The sequence below is a fragment of the Antedon bifida genome, chromosome 5 (genome assembly GCF_963402885.1).
Source record: "Antedon bifida chromosome 5, ecAntBifi1.1, whole genome shotgun sequence".
Lineage (NCBI taxonomy): Eukaryota > Metazoa > Echinodermata > Crinoidea > Comatulida > Antedonidae > Antedon > Antedon bifida.
The window spans coordinates 21,044,597-21,072,190 of NC_136230.1; the positions used below are offsets into that span (position 1 = coordinate 21,044,597).

The 27,594-nt window shown below is 34.4% G+C and overlaps 1 protein-coding gene across 1 annotated transcript; it reads right to left on the reverse strand.

Moving 5' to 3' along the window:
* Window positions 1–112: 112 nt before the first annotated feature.
* LOC144843140 (retinal dehydrogenase 2-like) lies at window positions 113–27,055 on the reverse strand. The gene is made up of 13 exons (XM_078699864.1): window positions 26,916–27,055; window positions 13,766–13,870; window positions 13,397–13,537; window positions 12,099–12,228; window positions 11,428–11,618; window positions 9,492–9,605; window positions 8,994–9,096; window positions 7,582–7,766; window positions 7,099–7,263; window positions 6,737–6,894; window positions 6,405–6,479; window positions 3,589–3,628; window positions 113–789 (listed from the first exon to the last, which is right to left on the reverse strand). Exons 1-13 carry the CDS (start codon window positions 26,943–26,945, stop codon window positions 757–759), a joined length of 1,470 nt encoding a protein of 489 aa, XP_078555990.1. The 5' UTR covers window positions 26,946–27,055; the 3' UTR covers window positions 113–756.
* Window positions 27,056–27,594: the final 539 nt, after the last annotated feature.

Genomic DNA, 27,594 nt, shown 5'->3' on the forward strand with positions numbered 1-27,594 from the left:
TCATCTTTATTCATATTATTAATATAATATATATTTATAATATAATATATAATTATTTATAAAACAATATATAACATTTTCTATGTATATTTAATTAACAAAAATACTGTATTGGTAATAATCTTCATGCAGCATTATACACATATTATTTAGATAATTATACAAAATCATCTATATGTTTAATGGTTGAAATTGAGTTGAAAACTCAAGGTATAAAAATCATATAATCAAGGGAGAAACAAGGATGAATCATTATATTTGGTAACAAAATGGTAAATTTAAAGTAATTAAGCCAAACAATAAGAATTGTTCATCTCAGTATGCTATTTATACCCAAGTACGATAGGCCAAGGAATAATTCCATGATCTGTACCGTACATCTTCTAATAGTAACCCCCATGGGTTACTATTAGAGTAGTGGGTTATTATTATAGATTGACTTATAAGGTGGGTTACTATTAGAAGATGGGGGGGGGGGGGGTTACTATAAGAGTGTGGGTTACTATTAGAAGATTTACAGTATTTATGCGATCATCATTTCATTCTACACTTTGCATTAAAGCGCAATCAAAACGAACAAGCATGTTTAACTGTTAGCTGAACTATGCTGTTATGCAAATGAGTAGTATGTTGACGTCATCTGTTAAAATTAACTTTTACGTGCGAAAGCTCCCTAATATTTCATTACTATTAGCAATAAATCAATAATAAATGTTTATATATCTTGTGTTGACATAATTACTGTTACCATTATGTTTAACAGGTCTTTTCTGGTATCTTGATCATAACCTAAGTAATAAAAATAAAGATTAAACCATGATTAATCAAATTAACAAGATAAAACAAAACAATTACTGCATAGTTGTATGCCAGCTGTAGTTAATGGCATTCAATACCCACTTTGATTCAGTTTACTTATGATATCAATTCTTAAATTCATTTTTGTACATATCAACCATTAGCATAAACACTCATTTATTTAGGAGTGGGCTAATACCTACATCAGTACAACCAATAGCATAAACACTAATTTATTTAGGAGTGGGCTAATACCTACATCAGTACAACCAATAGCATAAACACTAATTTATTTAGGAGTGGGCTAATACCTACATCAGTACAACCAATAGCATAAACACTAATTTATTTAGGAGTGGGCTAATACCTACATCAGTACAACCAATAGCATAAACACTAATTTATTTAGGAGTGGGCTAATACCTACATCAGTACAACCAATAGCATAAACACTAATTTATTTAGGAGTGGGCTAATACCTACATCAGTACAACCAATAGCATAAACACTAATTTATTTAGGAGTGGGCTAATACCTACATCAGTACAACCAATAGCATAAACACTAATTTATTTAGGAGTGGGCTAATACCTACATCAGTACAACCAATAGCATAAACACTAATTTATTTAGGAGTGGGCTAATACCTACATCAGTACAACCAATAGCATAAACACTCATTTATTTAGGAGTGGGCTAATACCTACATCAGTACAACCAATAGCATAAACACTCATTTATTTAGGAGTGGGCTAATACCTACATCAGTACAACCATTAGCATAAACACTAATTTATTTAGGAGTGGGCTAATACCTACATCAGTACAACCAATAGCATAAACACTCATTTATTTAGGAGTGGGCTAATACCTACATCAGTACAACCATTAGCATAAACACTAATTTATTTAGGAGTGGGCTAATACCTACATCAGTACAACCAATAGCATAAACATTCATTTATTTAGGAGTAGGCTAATACCTACATCAGTACAACCATTAGCATAAACACTAATTTATTTAGGAGTGGGCTAATACCTACATCAGTACAACCAATAGCATAAACACTAATTTATTTAAGAGTGGGCTAATACCTACATCAGTACAACCATTAGCATAAACACTAATTTATTTAGGAGTGGGCTAATACCTACATCAGTACAACCAATAGCATAAACACTCATTTATTTAGGAGTGGGCTAATACCTACATCAGTACAACCATTAGCATAAACACTAATTTATTTAGGAGTGGGCTAATACCTACATCAGTACAACCAATAGCATAAACACTAATTTATTTAGGAGTGGGCTAATACCTACATCAGTACAACCAATAGCATAAACACTAATTTATTTAGGAGTGGGCTAATACCTACATCAGTATAACCAATAGCATAAACACTAATTTATTTAGGAGTGGGCTAATACCTACATCAGTACAACCAATAGCATAAACACTCATTTATTTAGGAGTGGGCTAATACCTACATCAGTACAACCAATAGCATAAACACTCATTTATTTAGGAGTGGGCTAATACCTACATCAGTACAACCATTAGCAGGAACACTAATTTATTTAGGAGTGGGCTAATACCTACATCAGTACAACCAATAGCATAAACACTAATTAATTTAGGAGTGGGCTAATACCTACATCAGTACAACCATTACCATAAACACTAATTTATTTAGGAGTGGGCTAATACCTACATCAGTACAACCATTAGCATAAACACTAATTTATTTAGGAGTGGGCTAATACCTACATCAGTACAACCAATAGCATAAACACTAATTTATTTAGGAGTGGGCTAATACCTACATCAGTACAACCATTAGCATAAACACTAATTTATTTAGGAGTGGGCTAATACCTACATCAGTACAACCAATAGCATAAACACTAATTTATTTAGGAGTGGGCTAATACCTACATCAGTACAACCAATAGCATAAACACTAATTTATTTAAGAGTGGGCTAATACCTACATCAGTACAACCATTAGCATAAACACTAATTTATTTAGGAGTGGGCTAATACCTACATCAGTACAACCAATAGCATAAACACTAATTTATTTAGGAGTGGGCTAATACCTACATCAGTACAACCAATAGCATAAACACTAATTTATTTAGGAGTGGGCTAATACCTACATCAGTACAACCAATAGCATAAACACTAATTTATTTAAGAGTGGGCTAATACCTACATCAGTACAACCAATAGCATAAACACTAATTTATTTAGGATTGGGCTAATACCTACATCAGTACAACCATTAGCATAAACACTAATTTATGTAGGTATATGTAGTCGATCGCATGTGTTTGTTTGTCTGTTTGTTAGCAAGATTACTCAAAAAGTAATTACGAGATATGTACCAAAATGAAAATACTGATAGATATGTGGTCAAGGACCACTCCATTAAATTTTGGAGGCAATCCGGACCACAGTATCAATTCTGGACCACTTTTTAGTATAATTTTCAGACCTGCTAGTGTGCTAGTTTCAAAAGCCGGTGAGGCAGTCTTAAAGTAACAAGTAAACTGAAATTGCATTATTTGTAAGAGTTATAATTTGTGATTTGTAATTTTAAAACATAATTTGATTTAATTTACAGGTTTTTTGATATGAGTAGTTTTAAAAAACCTATTTCTTCTCAAATTCATCCGTTATATTATAAATATTCTCACCATTCAACTCAAACATTCATTTTTTTTATACATCAGTACAACCATCAGTATCAATATTACTTTATTTAGGGATTCTTAATTACTTACTGTTTTGATTTCCGAGTACTCATGAAGACCTTCTTCACCCCTGAAATGAAACAAGGAATTCATTTAATAATCAATCAATACCAGCATTTGTATATAATTAATAAAGACCCGTAGACAGGGGGGTTGAATGAACTCTGCTGTGTGATACCACAACAAACAGAGATCACTAGTGCCGTTGTTAGGAAGGTCGTGTAGTTCTGGTCTTCCACAAAAGTAATTACTGTAAATACAACTTCTTGTAAGAGAACGCGTAAAAAATAGAGCATGCATAATGAATTAGTTTTATGCTTTAATTAAGGGGTCGCGCCGTTGCATAAAAATAGGGCACTTATTTTTATCATGTGACTGACAATTGTCCAATCAAATGACAGGAATCTATTTAAGTGTTATATAATAGCTGACTATTAGGTAAACTAGGCCCTACACTAAGTGTAAATGTGTTTTGTAACAAAAACACAAACCAATAGTGGTGTTGGTAGTCTATGAGTGAAATACCTACCTGTATCGACTCTACATATGCCATTATTCCCAATATGGATATCCACAAATGGCACACGACGAAATAACGGCCACGAAGCCACTGAGCCGCGCACCTGAGCTGGGGGCGGCAAGCGTGAAGATGCATACGCTGACTTGATGGTGGAAACCACCCAACAGGATATCGTATCCTTAGAGGCGGGCCATGGGGTTTTATTGTGGTCACAAACAGATGTGACGTCCCGTTTCGTAAATGTTGCGTGCGATTAAAGATGTATTGTCCCTTGAAACACAAAAAAATGAAGGTCAAAATATTCTAAATTTAAATTGGCCATATCAAAGTAATATTAAAGTTATTCACTTTAAGTCGAACATTCGAGCCAAAAACAACAAGTTTACGTAATTAACAGGTAAATTGATTTGGTTACATTTCGTCTGGAAAATCGTCGCGAGCGAAAGTAAACAAAGATTTCAAACCATGAGTACGCATTATGCATATGCTAATTAGGATTGTTTACAACTCGTCACGGTTGAGAAGGTATTTTCACACAGATCGTGAGGAAGTTTTATGATTATGCATACAGAGTAGCCAAATAAGCGCGTTTCATTATGGGATATGTTTTGATCGAACAAACAAACAAAAAAACGTCTGTATTTCAGTTAAATGATTTTTTTTTCAACAAATTTTTGGTGATAGTTAATAACTATTATGATATTTCAAAATGACCCACCTTTTTCGAAATCTATTATTTTTTATTTTTTTGGAATTAGTCAAAGGGACAATACATCTTTAACATACATTTGTATCGCACGCACTGGGCACCAAAGCTTCTCGCACAGACGAGTGCAAGGAAATTTTAGAAATTAAAAATGGTTGGTGGAGAGTGGTTTAGCGTTTGTGTCTTTGCTAAGAACCCTGCTCGGAAAGTGAGACCAACACAGTCGTTCTCAAACCGAATATGGCCAGGGTCTAAGGAAAGTGTGTGAATCTCAACCTTTATGCTTACATGACGCTGCGGCTATTAGAAACGCAGTCTCAATAGACACATTGAGCTGAGATGCTGAACCTAGGGGTTCGTTCGTATGGTGGTTTTGTGAGGGCCTCAATGACCGAGTTCAAGTCCCACCGGGGAAAGCAAAGACCACACGGGAGGTCGAATATTGAACCTTTTTCTTATTAGCATCGATAATTCCAAACGTGTTGAAGACCTGTTGGACGATGGCTGTCGATAACATCCACTCGGTCGGAAAGACAGAGCCCTTGCGACGGGAGAGGGCATTGACAACCGTGTTGAGTTTTCCGGAAATGTGAATTGCTTTTAGGTGGATCCCCTGCTGATGGCACCAGTTTAGGAGCTGCCATGTAAAAACACAGGGCCGGGGAATGTGTTCAGCCCTGACGGTTGATGTAAGATATCACCAAGGCGCTGTCGGACAGCACCAGGACAGCCTCCCTGTTACATAAGTGGAGCAGGCTGTGTAGAGTATTTGAGACTGCCAGAAGTTCCAGGACATTTATGTGGAGGGCTGATTCCAAAATGGTACAGGTTTTCGCTACCTGCTCAGAGGGCGCAGGACCGCCCGCCCCCACCGAGGGAGGCGTTGACGGTGACTTGCATTGACGGAATTGGATGAGAATATCTCTGATGGGGAAAATGATAAATGAGGTGGAATTGCATCGGACGCATGTGAAGTTGGCAGTCTGGAACTAAATCTACCCCAGAACTTTTAGTCAAATCAGGGCTGGAGATGACAGTCGCGACAACAGGAGTTTTATCACTGCCCGTCGGGTCTCCATGCGAGCTTGTGATGGGAACGCCAGGGACCGAATCTGATCTAGACGGGCTCCAAGAAACAGCGGGGACTGAGAACTGATTTTTGATAACTGAAAATGAAACCTGTGGCTTCGGTGATCTTCAATACAAGGCTGACGTGGTTTACGAGGACCTGTTTCGAATTTGCGAGATTTAGCCAATCGTCCAGGTACATGAAGATTCTTACCCCCATCAAGTGGAATACTGCCCCCAGTGCTTTGACCGAGTGAAGACCTGTGGGTCAGTGGACAGGCCAAACGGAAGGGCTCTGAACTGGTATAGTTCCCCGTCCAGGAGAAACCGTAGCCAATGATGGTCCTCTGGGGAAATGGTAATGTAAAAAATAGGCATATTTTAAATCTAGAGATGCTGCCCAGTCCCAGGGAAACAGGCGAGGGGTGTCCATATTGGGAATAACGGCATATATACAGGTAGGGATCTCACAAAATAGACCAAAAAAGCCAGGACAACAACTAATTGTTTAGACCTTATCAACATGATTTTTATGTTTTCATTTCAACTTACAATTCACGACCAGAACCAGACATCTTATATCCGCCAAAAGGACTAGCAACATCTATAGTGTGATACTGGTTAACCCTATCAAAAATATATTAAAAACTTATTTTGTTATGAGATTAAATTTATTTGAAACCATTTACCCTTCCTGTATGTCGATAACCAAATACAAATTTGTTATTTCATTTTGAATATCTTAAGAAAAATTATTAAATGTATTTATCATTGTTTAAAGATTTGAAATTATTTTTCCTGGTTGCAAAATGTATCAGATGTTGCAATATTCATACAAAATCTTACAAATTATATTAAAGGAAGAAGTGCAACAGATAGCATACCAAACTGTGCCAGCTTGAAGACGATTGGACACCATAATGGCCTTGTTAATGTCATTGGTGAATACCGCCGCAGCAAGACCATACAATGTCCTGTTAGCTCTCTCTACAACTTCCTCAACATCCTTGAATTTTATTATTTGTTGAACAGGTCCAAAAATCTGAGAAAATAAAATATAGTATAATTTATACTCCAATATTATGTATGGTACTCCGTGAACAACGAGTACCAGTCTATAAAAACTTCAATATGATAAAAATTCTTGTTGCTAGATATTGTGCTGAACTAAATTTATTCACCTAGTAATTCAATATCTCAATATGTTACAAGTTTATTTTTTGAATACAAATCAAAATTGTTTTACCTCTTCACGTGCGATTCGCATATCATCAGTAACATTAGAGAAGACAGTGGGCTGAATAAAATAACCCTGGTCTCCTTTACGGCCACCACCACATTCAAGCTTTGCCCCTTCCTTCTTTCCACTCTCAATCATTCCCAAGATCTTATCAAATTGTTCTTTGTCTACCTACAGATTTAAATTATCATTTTTGTATGAATATAATTTTTGACTTTATCACTGTTTGATAGAAAAAAAAACCACAATAAAAACAAAGAATAAATAGCACAGAATCAAAAACTAAATACATATATGCATTAGGTCATAGGATGGCAAACATCAACTTGTTGAGCTTATATTTTAACATACTTGCATGTTGCGTTTGTGCGGATAATAAGATTTTTGTGTACCGATTATATCATTTTATATCTTGTAATTTGTCAAAAAGATGAATTAAAATCTATTCATTATATCTATTTCTACAGTACAAGCTGGACACTATTATACCTGTGGTCCTGATTGTGTGCTAGCATCAAATGGATTGCCAACTACACGTTTCTTGGCTATATCGGTGGCTTTTTTCACAAACTCATCATACATTTCTTCTTGTACAAATGTTCTTGAGCCTGCTGTGCATACCTGCCCCATGTTAAAGAATAATGCTTGGTGAGCCCAATTCACAGCCACATCAACTGTTCAAAAATAAAATAAAGAAATATTATAAATGCTTTAGAAAATTGTAATTTTTAAGAAAGACTGGTTCTTTTCAATATTGCAAGGCACACAATAAGCCATAGCTGTACAGTGCATTACTTGGCCTGAATTTTGCCAGTTTGTAACTTATTTAGGTTGTCACATGACCTCATTTTTAAAATCATGTTTGCGAGTTAGAGCATGCATAAAAAAGGGCTTAAAGCTCTTATAGCTCTCAGTTGATAATGTTTTTATATTTTTAAAATTTTTATTCTATTTACCGTATACAGTAATTTAAAGATTTTAGACCGCTAGAGGGCGACAAATTAATTAAAATTATTTAAATGAATATGCAAAGCAAGGGGTACCCAGTAGAGTATGCCACGTAGTAGGGCGTTGCCTTGATGAGAATTGGAGTTGTGCCCAGGTCTCCAAGTAGAGAGAAGTAAGAAGTTACCGTAGCTGTTATGATCAAGGATCAGGCTAGGAACTTGTAAGGGGCAAGTTCGAAGTGGCTGCTGAAGCAGTAAGCAACGTCCTAGTAGTATTTATTTAAATTGTATTACTCTTCTTCTTCTTCTTCTTCGTATTTGGAGACAACTTCATATGTGAAGACTCTGCTCCTCCAACTCTGCTTATTAAACTATATACAGTGCCTGGATTTGTGACAGGCCATATACTATGCCGATCCGAGGGACGTCGTAGCTCGTAGTTAGATATATCGTAATTTATGTGTATATAGTATTGCTATTTTGTGTTATTTCATATGTACCAATTATTATCTAGCAATGATTGGGATGATTATATTGTAGGTAGCCTCAGGAGCTGGGAAGCCATAAACTTTAACGGTTATAGTTTGGGGGCTCCTAAGGTGAAGATCCAAGAATAAAGAAATCGGAAGCATACCGATGGCGTGTTGTGTCTTTTGTTACTGACTCGAAGTACCACGTGACACTGTCTACATTATCAAAATGTATGTGACAAAAAAAATGTGATGTGCCCAAATTTGGAAGTGATATGCACAATATGGTACTGATATGACATCATTATGTCCATATATGGGCACATCACATTTGTTGTCACATAAAATGTGATAGTATATGTATATGGTGGGGGGGGGGGAGATTTTTAAAAATGTTTAAACATTTCTTGAAGACTTAATTTATGATGTTTAATTGTCAAAGAGTGTAAATAAATCTGTCAGTGGTAACTGTAAAACCCCTTACTATCACTATCTGCTAAAACAATAAGTGGGCTCTTTCCTCCCAATTCCAATGTCACTCTTTTCAAGTTGCTCTTTCCAGAAGCTTGTTGAATAAGTTTACCAACCTTAATTTGGAGAAAAACAAATTGTTTATTAATATGACTAACATTTAAAATAAAAATATCTATACAGAATGGCAATTCTAAATGATGTGTATGTATAAAGAATTGTGACAGAAGATTGATCATTGTGTTCACAAACAAACAAAATCAGACTTAAATAGTATTGAGTTATTTCAGGGTTATGTAGGCCTACAGTAGGTGTGTATTTCAACATTTTTCAAGCCTGAATTATATCAAAGCTATTGTGATCCTGGTTGTGTTTCTCATATTTCAAAGAGGTATAAAATTGGCCCTTTTCGAATATTTTACATTGCTTATTAGCAGCTCAGTAGGCCTAAAGCTTTAGGCTTAGGGAAGTTAACTACTGTATATCTTAGGTAATTAATATATTCATGTACCTCTGTTGAACCTGTAAAAGCTACTTTGTCAATTTCCATATGTTCAGCAATAGCAGCACCAGCAGTTGGCCCATATCCTGGGATTATGTTTACAACACCTGGTGGAAAACCAGCCTAAAAACAAACAAATATTATGGTTCAGAACTTTACATGTTAGGTGCAGCTACAACAGGATAAGTCTATTCTCTGTCTGTTTTGGTCCATAACTCTAGGCCTATTAGATCGACGGCCACTGTTTTCATAATTGTTGATGTTAAGTATAAAGCTTGGTCACTACCAACAAGAGTACTACTGCGTTATATAGTTCATAGTTCATTTTATTTGCCCAAAAGGAAATTCATTCATCAATTGCTCAAAATAAGTTGAAGGTTAGTAACACAGAAAAAATATTTTTGAATAAATAAATAATAATTTGCCGAATCACCGGATGTTCAGCGCGCTCCGCGTACCAGGTTATTACTGTGAGTATTGACCAATCAACAGCCTTTCGTCATGTTTAGTTGATTTATTTCTTCAAGCAAGTTACGTGGCGCGGCGTGTAAAGAGTAGTCTCGTGATGATGTGGACTAATCTTCGCAGGTTCAAGTCCCAGTAGATGACATTTGTTTATTTATCGCCAAACACAAGTGTTGCGACACACAAATTACACAGTCAATATCAAACTCCTCAAGAATTTACTGAATTTTTTTTTTCAATTATTGATTTCCCTTTTTTAAATTTGTATTTTAATTTTGTTACATTTACTGCATTTCTCAGTTATATTTATAAAAAATGCAGTTGGTTTTTTAAAAAAAAAGTGAAGTGCGATCGACTTCGACCACAATCCGGTAGAGGATCGAAATCGGCTTTTCAATCATTATTATTATTCTATTGTTCCTGGGCATGATCATTGTATCCGTTTGTTGTTCGTATTTGTATTCTTATGAGTATGAGCATATGCCACCGATTTAATTGTATATTCAGTAAATTATGTTATCATCTGAAACCGTGGAAGATTAATTCGACTAATTATCATATACAGTAGATGAACTGTTTTCTATCCTGCCTTAATGGTCACACAAACAAAGAATGTGTACATAAATTAATTAAAATAAGCAACAAATTTTTTATCGATTTACTTTATATATATATATATATATATATATAGGCTTACAACATGCAATAAACACAATTGTTTGCATATATAGCCATAATTCTTCTACTTTGGCAGAAAACCAATTTTGAAAAAACAACATAGACACCACTGCACTGGATAGTTATATCTATCAGAAAGAAAACTACATTAATTAGCAGAAAAGACAAATCTAGATTACTTTCCAAAGTTAGCTCCAAGATCACACAACAATTTTGCTTCGCACCTAATTTACCTGCAAAGCAATGGTCATTTGATCTTATTTTTTACTTGCAATGCGAAAATCGGGCATATCGAGGATCTTGATAGTTAAACTTAACTTATACTAAAGTATGTTTACACACTGAAATTGTTATTATAATCAGATAAATGTTTCCAACATTTGAATGAATTGTTAAACCAATAAGATAAACCGTGGTCACGCAACTTATTTTATTGTTAAATAACTATGTAACTATGCATTTTTTTATATGGATGTAATTGGCTAAAATGATCAATATTACATTCCCTTTCCGATGATTCCATGGATGACAAAGTTTAGTGTGAAATGTCGGCCATTTTGAAATTCAAAATGGCGGCTAAAAGGGTGGGCGAAAAAACTTTTTTTAATTCAGCAACTCAACAATAAGAAAGTTAGCCAATAAAATCTATTTTGGCACAAATATCGGAGCTGGAGCTATTTTTCCTTACATATGCAAATAAAAATATATCATATATATTAAATTTTATACTTTGGGTGCACGATTTGTAAAGTTTAACATGCATGTGCGTCGTTATTTTGCAATTAACAAACCTTATCCTTACCTCTTTGAATAAAGAGCCAAGGTAGATAGCTGTGAGTGGAGTCTGCTCTGCTGGTTTTAGAATAATTGCATTACCACAGCAAAGAGCTGGTGCAACTTTCCATGCGAACATAAGCAATGGAAAGTTCCATGGAATGATAGCTCCACATACACCTACTGGTTCACGACGTGTGTAGCAAAAATTGTCACCATCTTTTAAAAACAAGCATACGTTACAGTATATTTTAGAGTAATTTTCAATGTCACACTGCATATAGTTCAGTCTTGTCAAAATGTTGATTTAGAGATTATAAATTGTCATAATATTATTTTATATTTAAAAAAAAAATTCTACTAAAATACATTTTTGCAATAGTACATGAATAACAAAATAGATAGATAGATTTCAAAAGTTATCGCCAAAAAAACTTTGTAACAGGGAGGGATAGGAGTTAATTCACAAAGTGACATCATCCACAATTTTTTAAGATTTTTAAATGGAGCTTACCTCAATGGGACGAATTCGTATCTTTTCTATTTATTCAACATGTATATGTATACGTGCGATACCAGTTTCTGATGCGCACACTTGATTATTCACAATGCAATGTGAATTATGATATTGATATCACTAAATGTAATATTTGTATCTTTACAGTATTTTCCTAATCACTCCATGCCATTCTAACTTACCTACAGGTATGGTTTTCCCACAGACTTTGTCAGCCCATCCAGCAAAATAACGCATTGTTTTCGAAACTCCAGGGACATCACCAGCTAGACTGATATTCAGTGGTTTTCCATTATCAAGTGTTTCCAACCTCTAAAATTAAAAAAAATAACTCTGAAATATTGATAAATTTCTATAAATGTTGTCTTGGGACCAGTTTCTGCTGATTAATAACCGTGTGATTAGCTTACCCCCAATTTCTTGGCAGAAACAGAAACAATTTCCAATAATCAGTTAAAATTTAGCCTATCAATTGGGTATTAAACTATTAGAATGTTTAGACAGCAATTGACATTGAGTCATTGTTTTACTGCCTTAGCTCATTGAATTTTAGGTAGAGAACAATTTGTTGATGACAACTCATTAATTTAAACAGTTATTTGGGAGCACAAATTGAGTAAAACTTTATAAAAATTATATTTTTAATTCTATTTTGAAATAAACGATTTTTCATAATGCAGCAGAAACAAGCCGTTGCAGTACTGTGAAAATGAATAACCAAGTGATATTGTTATATATTAAGATGAGAATGCATTTCTGCATAGTACTCTCAACTGTAATTGGTAGGCTGTGTGGTCGTCATGGTCGAAAATCAAATACAAGTAGATTCGTTTATTTAATAAATATAGGTAAAAGAATAAAATAAAAAAAATTCTAGTTGCCATATACAGAGATCAGGGCATTTTTAAGGTTGTGTTTAAAACTAGAAATTGATGGTTTGTATAAGTAAATTCCAAGATTTGGGACCATAAGATGGAATGACGTCTAAGATTTGAGGTGGTAAAAAGTAGGAATGTAGGTTTGGGCAGACGTCGTGTTGTGACTGTGAAGAGGTTTAGAAAATAGTGAAGCAATTTGAGAGGGTAACAAAGACTGATGTAAATGGAAAATACTAAAAGGCAAATCATAAACATTAAGGACATTTTATTTATGAAAAAAAGATTTAGTATGGGATTTTAAAAGAAGTAGAAACACAAATTCTTAAGTATTTTATGAATTCTAAACTAAATGTGAATTATTTCATACTGTAGATAGATAAGATTACATCTGATTGTTACATTATACTTATATTGTGTGGCTAGTCATATGTCAGGCTAAAAATTCTATATATTAATGGCTTAGGGACTGTTTCTGGTGCATGTGAAGTGGTTCCAGTCATACGTTGACAATCGGAGCTGCCAGGTAGAATTAGAAAAGTTGCTGTGTCATTAAAAAAACCTATAACAACATGACTTATGATTTTAAGAAAAAGTTAACTAACAGCTAAGTATTCCACGTCTCTTTCAACAAGATCTGCAAATTTATTCATAAGTCGTCCTCGCTGTGATGCATCCATCCGGCGCCAAGTAGACCCAACTTTCATTGCCTCACGTGCAGCAACCACAGCTTTGTCAACATCAACCTAAAAAGAATTATAAGAAAGTTGTTTGTTACTGTAGAGCATAACAATGAAACATTCTTTGCAAAAGAACAGATTAATAAATAAAAAAAAGATTTGATAGCCAATCATTGTCTGCTCATTCTAGAAAATGGCTTTGCTTCTACTGTCAAAAAAGTGGCATTATAAACAATAGATAGAAATAATAATATCCTGGATTTAAAAACCATGAAGTTAAGTTTAGGAGCTTACTTTATCCCCTTCTTGGACATCACAGATCTTCTGTCCATTTGTTGCATTGATGGTTGGAAATGTCTTCCCACTCACAGAGTTCACATATTCATTGTTAATGAACAACTACCAAAAGCAAAAAAAATATTTAAAATTTACTGTCTGGGTGCTTAGACGAGTTGAAAATTATGGCTTATTCCCACTGGGCAGTAATTTTGTCTTAAAGCTATAAAAGATAGGAACCTGTGACAATTTCGGTCCAGACAACTTGACCTAGCATGATTCTGCCCATTTTTAGTGGGATGTTCCAGCCCTTTTGTGGTACGAAACGTCCCACTTTTAGACCACGCAAATGTTTGTTAATATACATTTTTAAGGTGTTTGAACTACCAGATCTCATAATATAAAAATAATGAATATTTATGAGTGCGATGGTACAAATAATTTTGTGAGGTGAAAGATGAAATTCAATTTGAAGTGTAAATAAAATTTCATAATTTACCAAGAAAATTATTTGTACCATGGTACAAATAATTTTCATTTGTGCACAAATATAAAAACATTTTCATTGGTTATCCTTATTCTTGTGAACATAAAATCAACTTTAAGACGCAGATTAGAACCTTTATAGACTACGGGCAACAACGTCGCGTGGCACAAATTCTCAAAATGTTTACAGAAAGCTGAGCGTGCATTATCACTTTTTCATTAGATAGGGCTAATTCTAAATGACACATGATGTGTAATTGACCAATCAAATTGCAAGAATACAATCAGGTGTGTTATAATATACAAATAATGAATGTTTATGAGTGTAATGGTACAAATAATGGCATGAGGTGAATAATGAAAGATTATATTTCAACGAGGCGAGTTGATATATAACCTTTCATCATTCAACAAATGTCATTATTTGTACCATTACACGAATATGAAACATTCATTATTTTTTTTATAACATCTAAATAGATTCCTGTCATTTAAATCAAATAAAAGGTAGGCCTAGCCAAGGCCTACATCAATTATTTATTTAGGTGTTATATAATACTGGCTATTGAATGCCATGTGACCCTCATCATCTAATCAAATGACAGGAAGGTTATATTTTATTGATATTTCCAATGTTGATATACTATATAAGTAGCCCACCCATCCATTGCAAACCCCAATCTAACTGTTTGGACAGGAGACATGAAATACACAACACTGTGCAGGCGATTGTGCATCATTATCACCTAATTCAATTCAGTATTTAATTCTGGCCTCTTACAAGGTAAAGCTTAAATTTTGAGGGTCAAATAACAATATAAGTTAATAATATATCAGACATGGGTAAATACATGATGATGCAAAATATGAAGTATTAGACAAACATTCTAGGTTAAAACAATAATTGATGTCCCAATATGTGCAAATATTTATACTGGTTTATCACTGTGTAACTGCTTTCTAAAATCGTGTGATAGATTGAAATGAAATTTTATGGCACAGTCATGCATACATACGATACGATAAAACTTTTATTACAATTATCATCAGATAAAACAAGTCAATTTGAAGTTTAACATTATTAACATAACTTCTTTCCTCCTGTATTTTCTGTTTCTCTGTAATTTGAGAAAACAATGTACCAAATATAGTTCACACACTTTCTTTATCTAGGTGCGTCTAGGCTAGTTTGAGGCTCTACTCTAGCCTGGTAACAGCAGTAATAAGTCATCTAGAGATAAGCTTACAATGCCTTGTTGCTGAATTTTATTGCCCTTTTTTGGCAGACTCTGTATTCTTGCTGAAAACTAGACGGTTCTTCCATTTTTTGTTCACGGCATATTTTATTGCACTAATCAAAACAAAAATATAAATCTGTATGTGATGCATGTCAGTATTTATATTGTAACGAAATTTGGTATAGCCCAAATCATTTATTTCCTACACTATAATGTAGAAGGCCTAATAAGACTAAGTTCTGATTGGCTATTTTACTGTGCGTGTAATTTAACTACGCGCTAAATTGTGGAAACAACTTTATATAGTCCATTATATATTATTATATTAGTCCATTGGATTTAGATTTTTAAATCAAACTAATTGCACAAGAAAAGGTTTTTTTTATGAAATGTCTTATTTAGACCCTACTGAACACATTTATCAACATTAAGACATTTTTCGACGGGAAGTAGGCGGCCATTTTTAATAACATACTCTGTATCTTGGAAACCACTAGTCACAGAACACTTAATTATGGTGTCAAAATCATTAGAATATATGTATTTATATTCACTTTAATGAAAAAGTTTGTCCAAAAATTAATGGAAGTGCTATTTCTAACATTATTGACCTTTGACCTTGATTTATCATATCTCAGCAACCACTAATCGGAGATATACAAATTAGAGCTTAAATTGTTCAAAAACTACACATTTATATCCAGTCTAATCGCATGTTTTTGCAAAAAATGGCCGATTCTAACATTATTGACCTTTGATCTTTACACTACATAAAATTGCATAACTTTAAAAATATTGTACATATGAAATTATTTTTAGTGTCATACATGTTTCTATAGAGTCCAATGACACATTTTGTCCAATAATGGCCTATTGTAAGGTTATTCAGGGCCGTAGCTAGGATCTGTCAAGGGGGGTTCGGACACTAAGTATTTGGGTCACCCCCATCCCCCCCCCCCCCTCCCCACCCACTGGGTTGGGGCCTGAGGCGAAGCGAATTTTGTTAAATGACACCCCTAGATGGCCGGAAAAGACACTCTCATGCAGCATGCTACCAATGAGCAAAACGATCGTACTTGGACTCGTGGACTATTTAAACGAATACATTTGTTACCGTATGTTAGATGCGCGTGCTCTGTGCGGAACCGCCGATTGTTGATCATTTACTCTGTACTGTATTTTGTTTTGCGTTCAAGTTCAATGCGAACGTACGTCTAGGAGAAGCCCCGAAAAAAGCACACTGGGTGAAGGCAAATGCAATTCTTATTATAGCTCTATCTATAATATTTATATACAGCAATTTGTTGAGGAAATTAAATATGCCAATTTAAATAGGTGATATTGATACATTATTTTGAGTACGTATCGGCTGGTGGTCTAGAAAAAAAATACATTATACTTCATAGCCACACATAAATACTGATGTATGTCGGAAGGCTATAGCCTATACTTTATGCATGCTGCCTGACTGCCAGTGATCTAAACAATTGGTACGCAGTTGTCTGGCGGTGTCCTTTGTACGAATCGTTCGTGCCTCAGCTCGCTGTGAGACGCGTCAATATCATGTTACATGCAGGGACCAAACATTTATTTTTCAGGTTAAAATCGGCAATTCATTTGCAACTCTTAGAAATTTACAGACACGTATCGCGGCTCGAAGTACGCTCATACAGGGAAGAAGGTACTGTATGAGTTATTCCGAACGAGTTTACGAATTTTTCAATTTACGAACAACTTTTTGTACTGTGGGGCACGTATTTGGACGATTTTGAGATGAGGGTGAGGTATTGGGCATGTCGGGGATGGGGGTTCGCAGTCGGTTAAGGGGGGTTCGCTGTAAAGGGGGGGTTCGCCCGAACCATAAAAACCCCCCCTGGCTACGGGCCTGTTATTAATATTTGAACTATATTTGAAAAGGATTTAAACCGGAATCTTCTTCATGAGGACATCGACTTGACTTTAGGGCTGAGTTGGATCGAATTCGGTGTTTAGTAGAACAATACCAAAGCATACTAGACATGAAACTCGTCACTTTGACGAGTTAGTTATCCGCACAACGACAAACGCCACGTGCACGTCATACGTTGGAATATTGCACACAGATAAAGATTATGGCATTATGACAAGAACTGAAGAATATGATATGCTGTTAGTGCTGAATTCTGTCAATTTGTGTCATATAGTATATACATGCAAAGAGTATAATCTGTATACATATTACATACAGTGTAGAATAGGTGAAATTACGGGACCCGCCATTTATTCCAATTTTTAACATGGCGACGGTATCAAAATGAAACACTTAAATAGCAATTTCTGGAGGAAATTATCTCAGGAACAACATATTAACGTGTAGAAGAAATTTGAATACGTAAAATATAGATGCGCACCCTTTTAAATGTGATGAACTATTACGCAAAATATGAAAATACGACTTTTTTTATTCAACTGGCCATATGATGACGTCACAACATCCGATTGGCAAAATGTTTACATGAATTCGTATCTACAATCCAATAGCTTCCAGAAAACGTTTTAATCGTGATTATCACATTTTATTCTTACGAGCTATTACAGATTAAAATTTACTGTAAAGATGAAATTAATGACCCACGTAATTAAAATTTTTAGGCATGATGACGTCATAAAAATTAAAATATTTTTATCTCATGCTAAAGAAAGTTGATTGACCTACACAATATATAAATTTAGGCGAAAAAGGAATACAGATAAGCGTGATGCGCTCCATTGAATGTGATGAGCAATAACGAAAGAGACAAAAATCCTATATTTTACATTCGTGTGGCCATACGATGACGTCACAATGTTTTTTTAGCCTTATCGATGCATGATCCGATATCTACAACTCATCAACTTCTAGATTTTGTAATAAAAATAAACGGTTCACGGTTTACTTTAGAAACTATGACTGTTTAAAAAAAGACATAATTTTGACGATTTTTTAAGCTTTTTCATAAAAAACGCGCACGAATTGTCTAATTCAACGTGTTCGTATGGCGTTATTTAAACTGGAAAAGGTCTAAATTGTTTTCAAAATTACTAGGAAAGACTTGAAAAATATAATTCAAGAGAAAAAAATATGTTTTTAACGCTACGTGCGCACCGCGTGCGTAAAAAATTGCGCGCCCGTGGGAATTTTTGACATGCTCAAAATGACAAGAAACGCATAAAAAGTTGATTAGAAATTAATTTTGCGCATTTTGAAATTTTAAATGCGCGTGCGCGCGTAACTTCTTGTGAAACATGCCATTTTTAATCCGTAGAAAGTTTGCCCCTGATATGACTTAAATTTTGTCAAAGTGTCAATACTAAATGACTTTTGGTTTTTAATCTATAATCAATCATTGAAATTCATAAAATTGCGCGTAAGTCACGTTGCGCAACTATGACGTCATTCAAAAATAGGAGGTGCACAACTTCACGTAAATGCCCATATGTTGTCAAAGTTATGAAATGTTATGTTTACACATTTTAGAGAAACGCGACTCACAAAAAGGAAGGAAGGATCCAAGAATAATACAGAAAAACTAGATTTGAACTCGTCACTTTGACGAGTTCGGGTTATCCGCGCAAACGCAACATGCACATACTTAACCATATGAACCTCGACAATTATTATGCCATCCTATGACATGAAATAAATATGTTTACAGTGCTGAATTGTACCTATTATGTAGCATACATCATATTACAGTATTTTACAGAATAAACTGTATGTTATATACAGTGTAGCATAGACAAAATTATGAGACCCATCTTTTAAATCCAATTATTAACACGATGACGTCATGAAATTGACATATAAAGATAACAATTTTAGAAGATAATTATCTAAATAATTACATTAAATCAAATTTGAAGAATTTTGGGCACGTAAAAGTGAGATGCGCTCTATTTAATATGATAAGCAATAACGAAAGAGTAAAACATCCTATATTTTACATTCGTGTGGCCATACGATGACGTCATAACATCCGAGTGGTAAAGGTTCTGCATGAATTCATATCTACAACATATCTGCTTACATATTAAATTAAAAAAATTGGGGGTCGTGGATGATCCTGAGGAGCTATAATAGATTAAAAATAGGCTTAATTTTGACAAAATTTTGTCACTTTTGCAACTAAAACGCGCGCAAATGGTCTAAATCAACGTGTTCGTATGACGTCATTTTAATTTGAAATGATGTAAATCTTTTTTAAAATGACTAAGAAAGGCTGTAAAATCATAATTCAAGAAAAAAACACATGATTTCCATGCTCCGTGCGCACCTTACGCGTAATTTTTTTCGCGCGCGTGGGAATTTTTGACATGTTTAAATTGTCATGATCAGCGTAGAAAGTTGATTAGAAATTAATTTTGCGCATTTTTAAATTTTAAATGCGCGTGCGCGCGTAACTTCTTGTGAAACATGTCATTTTTAATCCATAGAAAGTTTGCCCTTGATATGACTTAAATTTTCACTAAGTGTCAAAACAAAATGACTTTTGGTTTATAATCTATGATCAATCATTGAAATTCATAAAATCGCGCGTAACTTACGCTGCGCGACTCTAACGTCATTAAAAATATGGAGGTGCACAACTTCAGGTAAATGTCCATATAATGACAAAGTTATACAAAAGATATATTCACAAGCAATAGGGGATATGCGACGCACAAAAATCCGGGAAAGAAAGAAGAATAACAACTAGACATGAAACTCGTCACTTTGACGAGTTAGTTATCCGCACGACAAACGCCACATGCACGCCATACGTTGGAATATTGCACACGGAAAAAGATTATGGCATTATGACCTGAACTGAAGACTATGATATGTTGTTATTGCTGAATTCTATTATTTTGATTCATATATAGTATATACAGTGTAATCTGTATACATATTACATACAGTGTAATCTAGGTGAAATTACGGGACCCGCCATTTATTCCAATTTTTAACATGGCGACGGTATTAAAATGAAACACTAAGATAGCAATTTCGGAAGGAAATTATCTTAGCAACAACGTATTAACGTGTAGAAGAAAATTGAATACGTAAAATATAGATGCGCGCTCTTTTAAATGTGATGAACTATGACGCAAAATATGAAAATACGACTTTTTATATTCAACTGGCCATATGATGACGTCACAACATCTGATTGGCAAAATGTTCACATGAATTCGTATCTACAATCCAATGTTTCCAGAAAACATTTTAATAATGATTATCACTTTTTATTCTGATGAGCTATAACAGATTGAAAGTTACTATAAAGATGAAAATAAGTGACCCATGTTATTTACATTTTTAGACATGATGACGTCATAAAAATTAAATTATTTTTAACCCATGCGATAGATAGTTCATTGACCTAGAAAAAATAAAAATCGGGGTGAAAATGGAAAACGGGCAAGTGGAGATGCGCTCTATTAAATGTGATGCGCTGTGACGAAAGATACAAAATCCTATATTTTATATTTGGGTGGCCATACGATGACGTCACAATGTCCGGTTAGCCATATTAATGCATGATCCGATATCTAAAACTCATCACCTTCCAGAATATGCAATATAAATAACTTTAACCGTTTAGTTTAGGAACTACGACTGTTTTAAAAAAGGCATAATTTTGACAAATTTTGACGATTTTTGTAACTTTTTCATCAAAAACACACGTAAGTTATCCAATTCAACGTGCCCGTATGACGTAATTTTAAGTCGAAATTGTTCAAAAATTGGTAAAATTACTAGAAAAGGCTGGAAAGACATAAATCACGTGAAAAAAATTGTTTTCAACGCTACGTGCGCACCGCGCGCGTAAAAAAATGCGCGCATGTGGGAATTTTTTACATGCTCAAAATGACATGAAACGCGCAGAAAGTTGATTAGAAATTAATTTTTCGCATTATAAAATTTTAAACGCGCGTGCGCGCGTAACTTCGTGTGAAACATGCCATTTTTTTTTTACAGTCAGTTAGCGCAAGATATAACTTAAACTTTTGTTAAGTTTCAATTTCAATTGTTATATGGTTTTTGATCTACGTTAAATACGCGAAATTCGTAAAAACGCGCGAAAGTCATGTTGCGCAACTCTGACGTCATTCACAATAGCAGGTGCACAACTTCACGTGAACGCTCACATGTTGACAAAGTTATGAAATGTTATGTTAACACGTTTTAAAGATACGCTCTGCACAAAAATGACAGAAAGAAAGAAGAATACAGAAAAAAAAACTAGACATGAAACTCGTCACTTTGACGAGTTAGTTATCCGCACGACAAACGCCACGTGCACGTCATACGTTGGAATTTTGCACACAGAAAAAGATTATGGCATTATGACCTGATCTGAAGAATATGATATGTTGTTAGTGCTGAATTCTGTCAATTTTGTGTCATATAGTATATACAGTATAAACAGTATAATCTGTATACATATTACATACAGTGTAGAATAGGTGAAATTACGGGACCCGCCATTTATTCCATTTTTTAACATGGCGACGGTATCAAAATGAAACACTAAAATAACAATTTCGGAAGGATATTATCTCAGCAACAACATATTAGCGTGTAGAAGAAATTTGGATACGTAAAATATAGATGCGCGCTCTTTTAAATGTGATGAACTATGACGCAAAATATGAAAATACGACTTTTTTTATTCAACTGGCCATATGATGACGTCCCTACATCTGATTGGCAAAATGTTCACATGAATTCGTATCTACAATCCAATAGCTTCCAGAAAACGTTTTAATCGTGATTATCACATTTTATTCTTACGAGCTATAACAGATTAAAATTTACTGTAAAGATAAAATTAATGACCCACGTAATTTAAATTTTTAGGCATGATGACGTTATAAAAATCAAAATATTTTTAACTCATGCGAAAGATAGTTGATTGACCTAAATAATATTAAAATCTCGGAGAAAATGGAAGACGGATAAGCGTGATGCGCTCCATTGAATGTTATGAGCAATAACGAAAGAGACAGAAATCCTATTTTTTACATTTGTGTGGCCATACGATGACGTCACAACATCCGTAAGGAAAAAATTCTGCATGAATTCATATCTACAACATATCTGCTTACATATTAAGTTAAAAAACTCGGGGGTAACGGTTGATCCTGAGGAGCTATAATAGATTCAAAATAGGCATAATTTTGACAATATTTTGTAACTTTTGCAACTAAAACGCATGCAAATGGTCTAAATCAACGTGTACGTATGACGTCATTTTAATTTGAAATGATGTCAATCTTTTAAAAAATGACTAGGAAAGGCTGGAAAATCACAATTTAATAGAAAAAAACCTGATTTTCATGCTGCGTGCGCACTGCACGCGTAAAATTGTTCGCGCACGCGGGAAATTTTGACATGCGCAAAATGTCATGAATGGCGTAAAAAGTTGATTAGAAATTAATTTTGCGCATTTTAAAATTTTAAATGCGCGTGCGCGCGTAACTTCTTGTAAAACACGCCATTTTTAGTTAACTAAAAGTTTGCTTTTGATATGACTTAAATTTTCATAAAGGGTCAAAAAAAAATTACGCTTGGTTTTTAAGCTATGATCAAACATTAAAAATCATAAAATCGCGCGTAAGTCACGTTGCGCAACTCTGACGTCACTCAAAATAGGAGGTGCACAACTTCACGTAAATGCCCACATGTTGTAAAAGTTATGAAATGTTATGTTTACACATTTTAGAGATACGTGAGCCACAAAAAAACGGGAAAGAAATAAGAATAATACAGAAAAAAAAAAATATTGATCCACTACAATAACAAGGAGTTATCCGCTACTAAGCGGATAACTAAAAAAAAAAAAAAAAAGATGATGAAACAGGACGATTACAAGGAGTTATCCGCTACTAAGCGGATAACTAACTAGACATGAAACTCGTCACTTTGACGAGTTAGTTATCCGCACGACAAACGCCACGCGCACGTCATACGTTGGAATTTTGCACACGGAAAAAGATTATGGCATTATGACCTGAACTGAAGAATATCATATGCTGTTAGTGCTGAATTCTGTTAATTTTGTGTCATATAGTATATACAGTGCAGACGGTATAATCTGTATACATGTTACAGTGTAGAATAGGTGAAATTACGGGACCCCCCCGTTTATTCCTATTTTTAACATGGCGACGGTATCAAAATGAAACACTAAGATAGCAATTTCGGAAGGAAATTATCTCAGCAACCACATGTTAACGTGTAGAAGAAATTTGAATACGTAAAATATAGATGCGCGCCCTTTTAAATGTAATGAACTATTACGCAAAATATGAAAATACGACTTTTTTTATTCAACTGGCCATATGATGACGTCACAACGTCCGATTGGCAAAATGTTTACATGAATTCGTATCTACAATCCAATAGCTTCCAGAAAACGTTTTAATCATGATTATCACGTTTTATTCTGACGAGCTATAACAGATTGAAATTTCCTGTAAAGATGAAAATAAGTGACCCACGTTATTTACATTTTTAGACATGATGACGTCATAAAAATTAAAATATTTTTAACTCATGCGGAAAATAGTTGATTGACCTAGATAATATAAAAATCGGGGTAAAATTGGAAAACAGATAATTGGAGATGCGCTCTATTAAATGTCATGCGCTATGATGAAAGATACAAAAATCCTATATTTTATATTCGCGTGGCCATACGGTGACGTCACAATGTCTGGTTAGCCATATTAATGCATGATCCAAAATCTACAACTCATCAACTTCCAGAATGTGCAATAAAAATAACTTTCACCGTTTAGTTTAGGAACTATGACTGTTTAAAAAAGGGCATAATTTTGACAAATTTTGACGATTTTTTGAACTTTTTCATCAAAAATGCACGTAAATTATCCAATTCGACGTGCCCGTATGACGTAATTTTAAGTCGAAATCGTTTAAAAGTTGGTAAAATCACTAGAAAAGGCTGGAAAAACATAAATCACGCGAAAAAAATTGTTTTCAACGATACGTGCGCACCACGCGCGTAAAAAAATGCGCGCGCGTGTGAATTTTTTACCTGCTCAAAATGACATGAAACGCGTAGAAAGTTGATTAGAAATTAATTTTTCGCGTTTTAAAATTTTAAACGCGCGTGCGCGCGTAACTTCGTGTGAAACATGCCATTTTTTTTACACAGTCAGTTACCGCAAGATATAACTTAAACTTTTGTTAAGTTTTAATTTAAATTGTTATATGGTTATCGATCTATGTTAAATACGCGAAATTCATAAAAACGCGCGTAAGTCACGTTGCGCATCTCTGACGTCATTAGAAAATATTGGGTGCACAACTTCACGTGAATGCGCATATGTTGACAAAGTTATGAAATGTTAACTTTGCACATTTTAGAGATACGCTCTGCACAAAAATGACAGAAAGAAAGAAAGGACAGTTACAAGGAGTTATCCGCTGAATGCGGATAACTAACTAGACATGTAACTCGTCACTTTGACGAGTTAGTTATCCGCACGACAAGCGCCACGCGCACGTCATACGTTGGAATATTGCACACAGAAAAAGATCATGGCATTTATTACCTTATATCAAAACGAAGAGTGCCAGAGACCTACTAGGTCCCTGGATAAGTTGTTTACCAAAAATTAGTGAGTAGTTTTTACACGAATAGTAAAATAACCAATCAGAACCTAGTCTTATTTGGCCTGCTACATTATAGAAATAGGTAGGAAATAAATGATTTGGGCTATACCATTCCATTACAGTCAGTATAACCAGTAAAATCTTTATACATATATTACATACAGTGTAGAATAGGTGAAATTACGGGACCCACCATTTATTCCAATTTTTAACATGGCGACGGTATCAAAATGAAAAACTAAGATAGCAATTTCGGAAGGATATTATCTCAGCAACAACATGTTAACGTGAAGAAGAAATTTGGATACGTAAAATATAGATGCGCGCTCTTTTAAATGTGATGAACTATGACGCAAAATATGAAAATACAACTTTTTTTATTAAACTGGCCATGTAATGACGTCACAACGTCGGATTGGAAAAATGTTCACATGAATTCGTATCTACAATCCAATAGCTTCCAGGAAACGTTTTAATCATGATTATCACTTTTTATTCTGACGAGCTATAACAGATTGAAATTTACTGTAAAGATGAAAATAAGTGACCCACGTTATTGACGTTTTTAGACATAATGACGTAATAAAAATTAAAATATTTTTAACTCATGCGAAAGATAGTTGATTGACCTAGACACTATCAAAATCGGGGTGAAAATGGAAAACGGATAAGTAGAGATGCGCTCTATTAAATGTGATGAGCTATGACGAAAGATACAAAAATCCTAAATTTTATATTCGCGTGGCCATACGATGATGTCACAATGTCCGATTAACCATATTAATACATGATCCGATATCTACAACTCATCAACTTCAAGAATATGTCATCCACAAAAAGTTGACCGTCCAGTTTAGAAATTACGACTGTTTAAAAAAAGGTATAATTTTGACAAATTTTGACAAATTTTTTAACTTTTTCATCAAAAACTCGCGAAAATTATCCAATTCTACGTGGCCGTATGACGTGAATTTAAGTCGAAATTGTTTAAAAGTTTGTAAAATTACTAGAAAAGGCTGGAAAAACATAAATCACGCGAAAAAAAAAGTTTTTTGCGCTACGTGCGCATGCATGCGTAAAAAAATTGCGCGCGCCTGGGAATTTTTGACATGCTTAAAATGACATGAAACGCGTAGAAAGTTGATTAGTAATTGATTTTTCGCATTTTGAAATTTTAAACGCCCGTGCGCGCGTAACTTTGTGTGAAATATGTCATTTTTTGTCCACAGAAAGTTAGCGCATGATATAAATTAAACTTTTGCTAAGTTTCATTTGAAATTGTTATATGGTTTTCGATCTATGTTAAATACGCGAAAAACGTAAAAACGCGCGTAAGTCACGTTGCGCAACTCTGACGTCATTCACAATAAGAGGTGCACAACTTCACGTGAATGCCCATATGTTGACAAAGTTATGAAATGTTAACTGTACACGTTTAAGAGATACGCTCTGCACAAAAATGACGGAAAGAAAGAAGAATACAGAAAAAAAAAAGATGAAACAGGACAGTTCCAAGGAGTTATCCGCTGAATGCGGATAACTAAAGAAGAAGATGAAAAAAAAGATATTTACAATCACATGGGTTATCCTGCAACTAAGTTGCGGATAACCAAAAATATTGATCCCATACAATAACAAGGAGTTATCCGCTCTACCAAGCGGATAACTAATAATTATATCACATCAGTCAGGGCATGGAGAAATAAGTTAAGTTAACTTATTTCTCCATCATGGTCAGGGCTACCTACTGTCTGTACTACTTTATTGACACTTTTAAAGTCATCACACGGTGCTAACTTACCTGCGTATACTTTATTTCTGGTGCTGCCATTTTAATTGTATTGATGTTTGCTTAACACTAATTATTTAGGCCTAGTTTTGTTTATGCTAGATTTAGTAATAGTACTAGTAGGGCCTATGTTATGTTTCTTCTCTCGTGACAAACCTGTAAAAGAGCGAATTCAATCCAGCAGCCCAGTTACGACGATATGATAAAAACAAATATAATCACGCCCTCTAAAATGACTACAACAATTTGTATCCCGCCCGCCCGATAAGGTATACATAATAATTATATTTGTACAAGACGAACTGGTAATGTCTACTGCTCCGCGCCTTAAAATGGGATGGATTGGCTCTTGCAAAATTGAATATTATGTTTATGTGTATAAAAAATGTGTATGCATATCTACGTTATGTATTTGATTATATCGGAACAGGTAGAATCTGATGAACATTGAACCATGTGGTTTTGTACAAGAAGAAGCAGCAGAGGAAGTATGTTCATATTATGTTGTGCATAATGTTCAAAATTTCCCTACAAAACAGGCCTACACTTTGAATAGATTTAAATCGCATAGACAGTGCTGCTATGTCTTTCAATCTTTGAAATGTTTACAGATGCATAATATGACAAAATAAATACCACCTCCTGTGTTTAAAATTAGATTTCCTTTCATTTGATCAAACACGATGACATT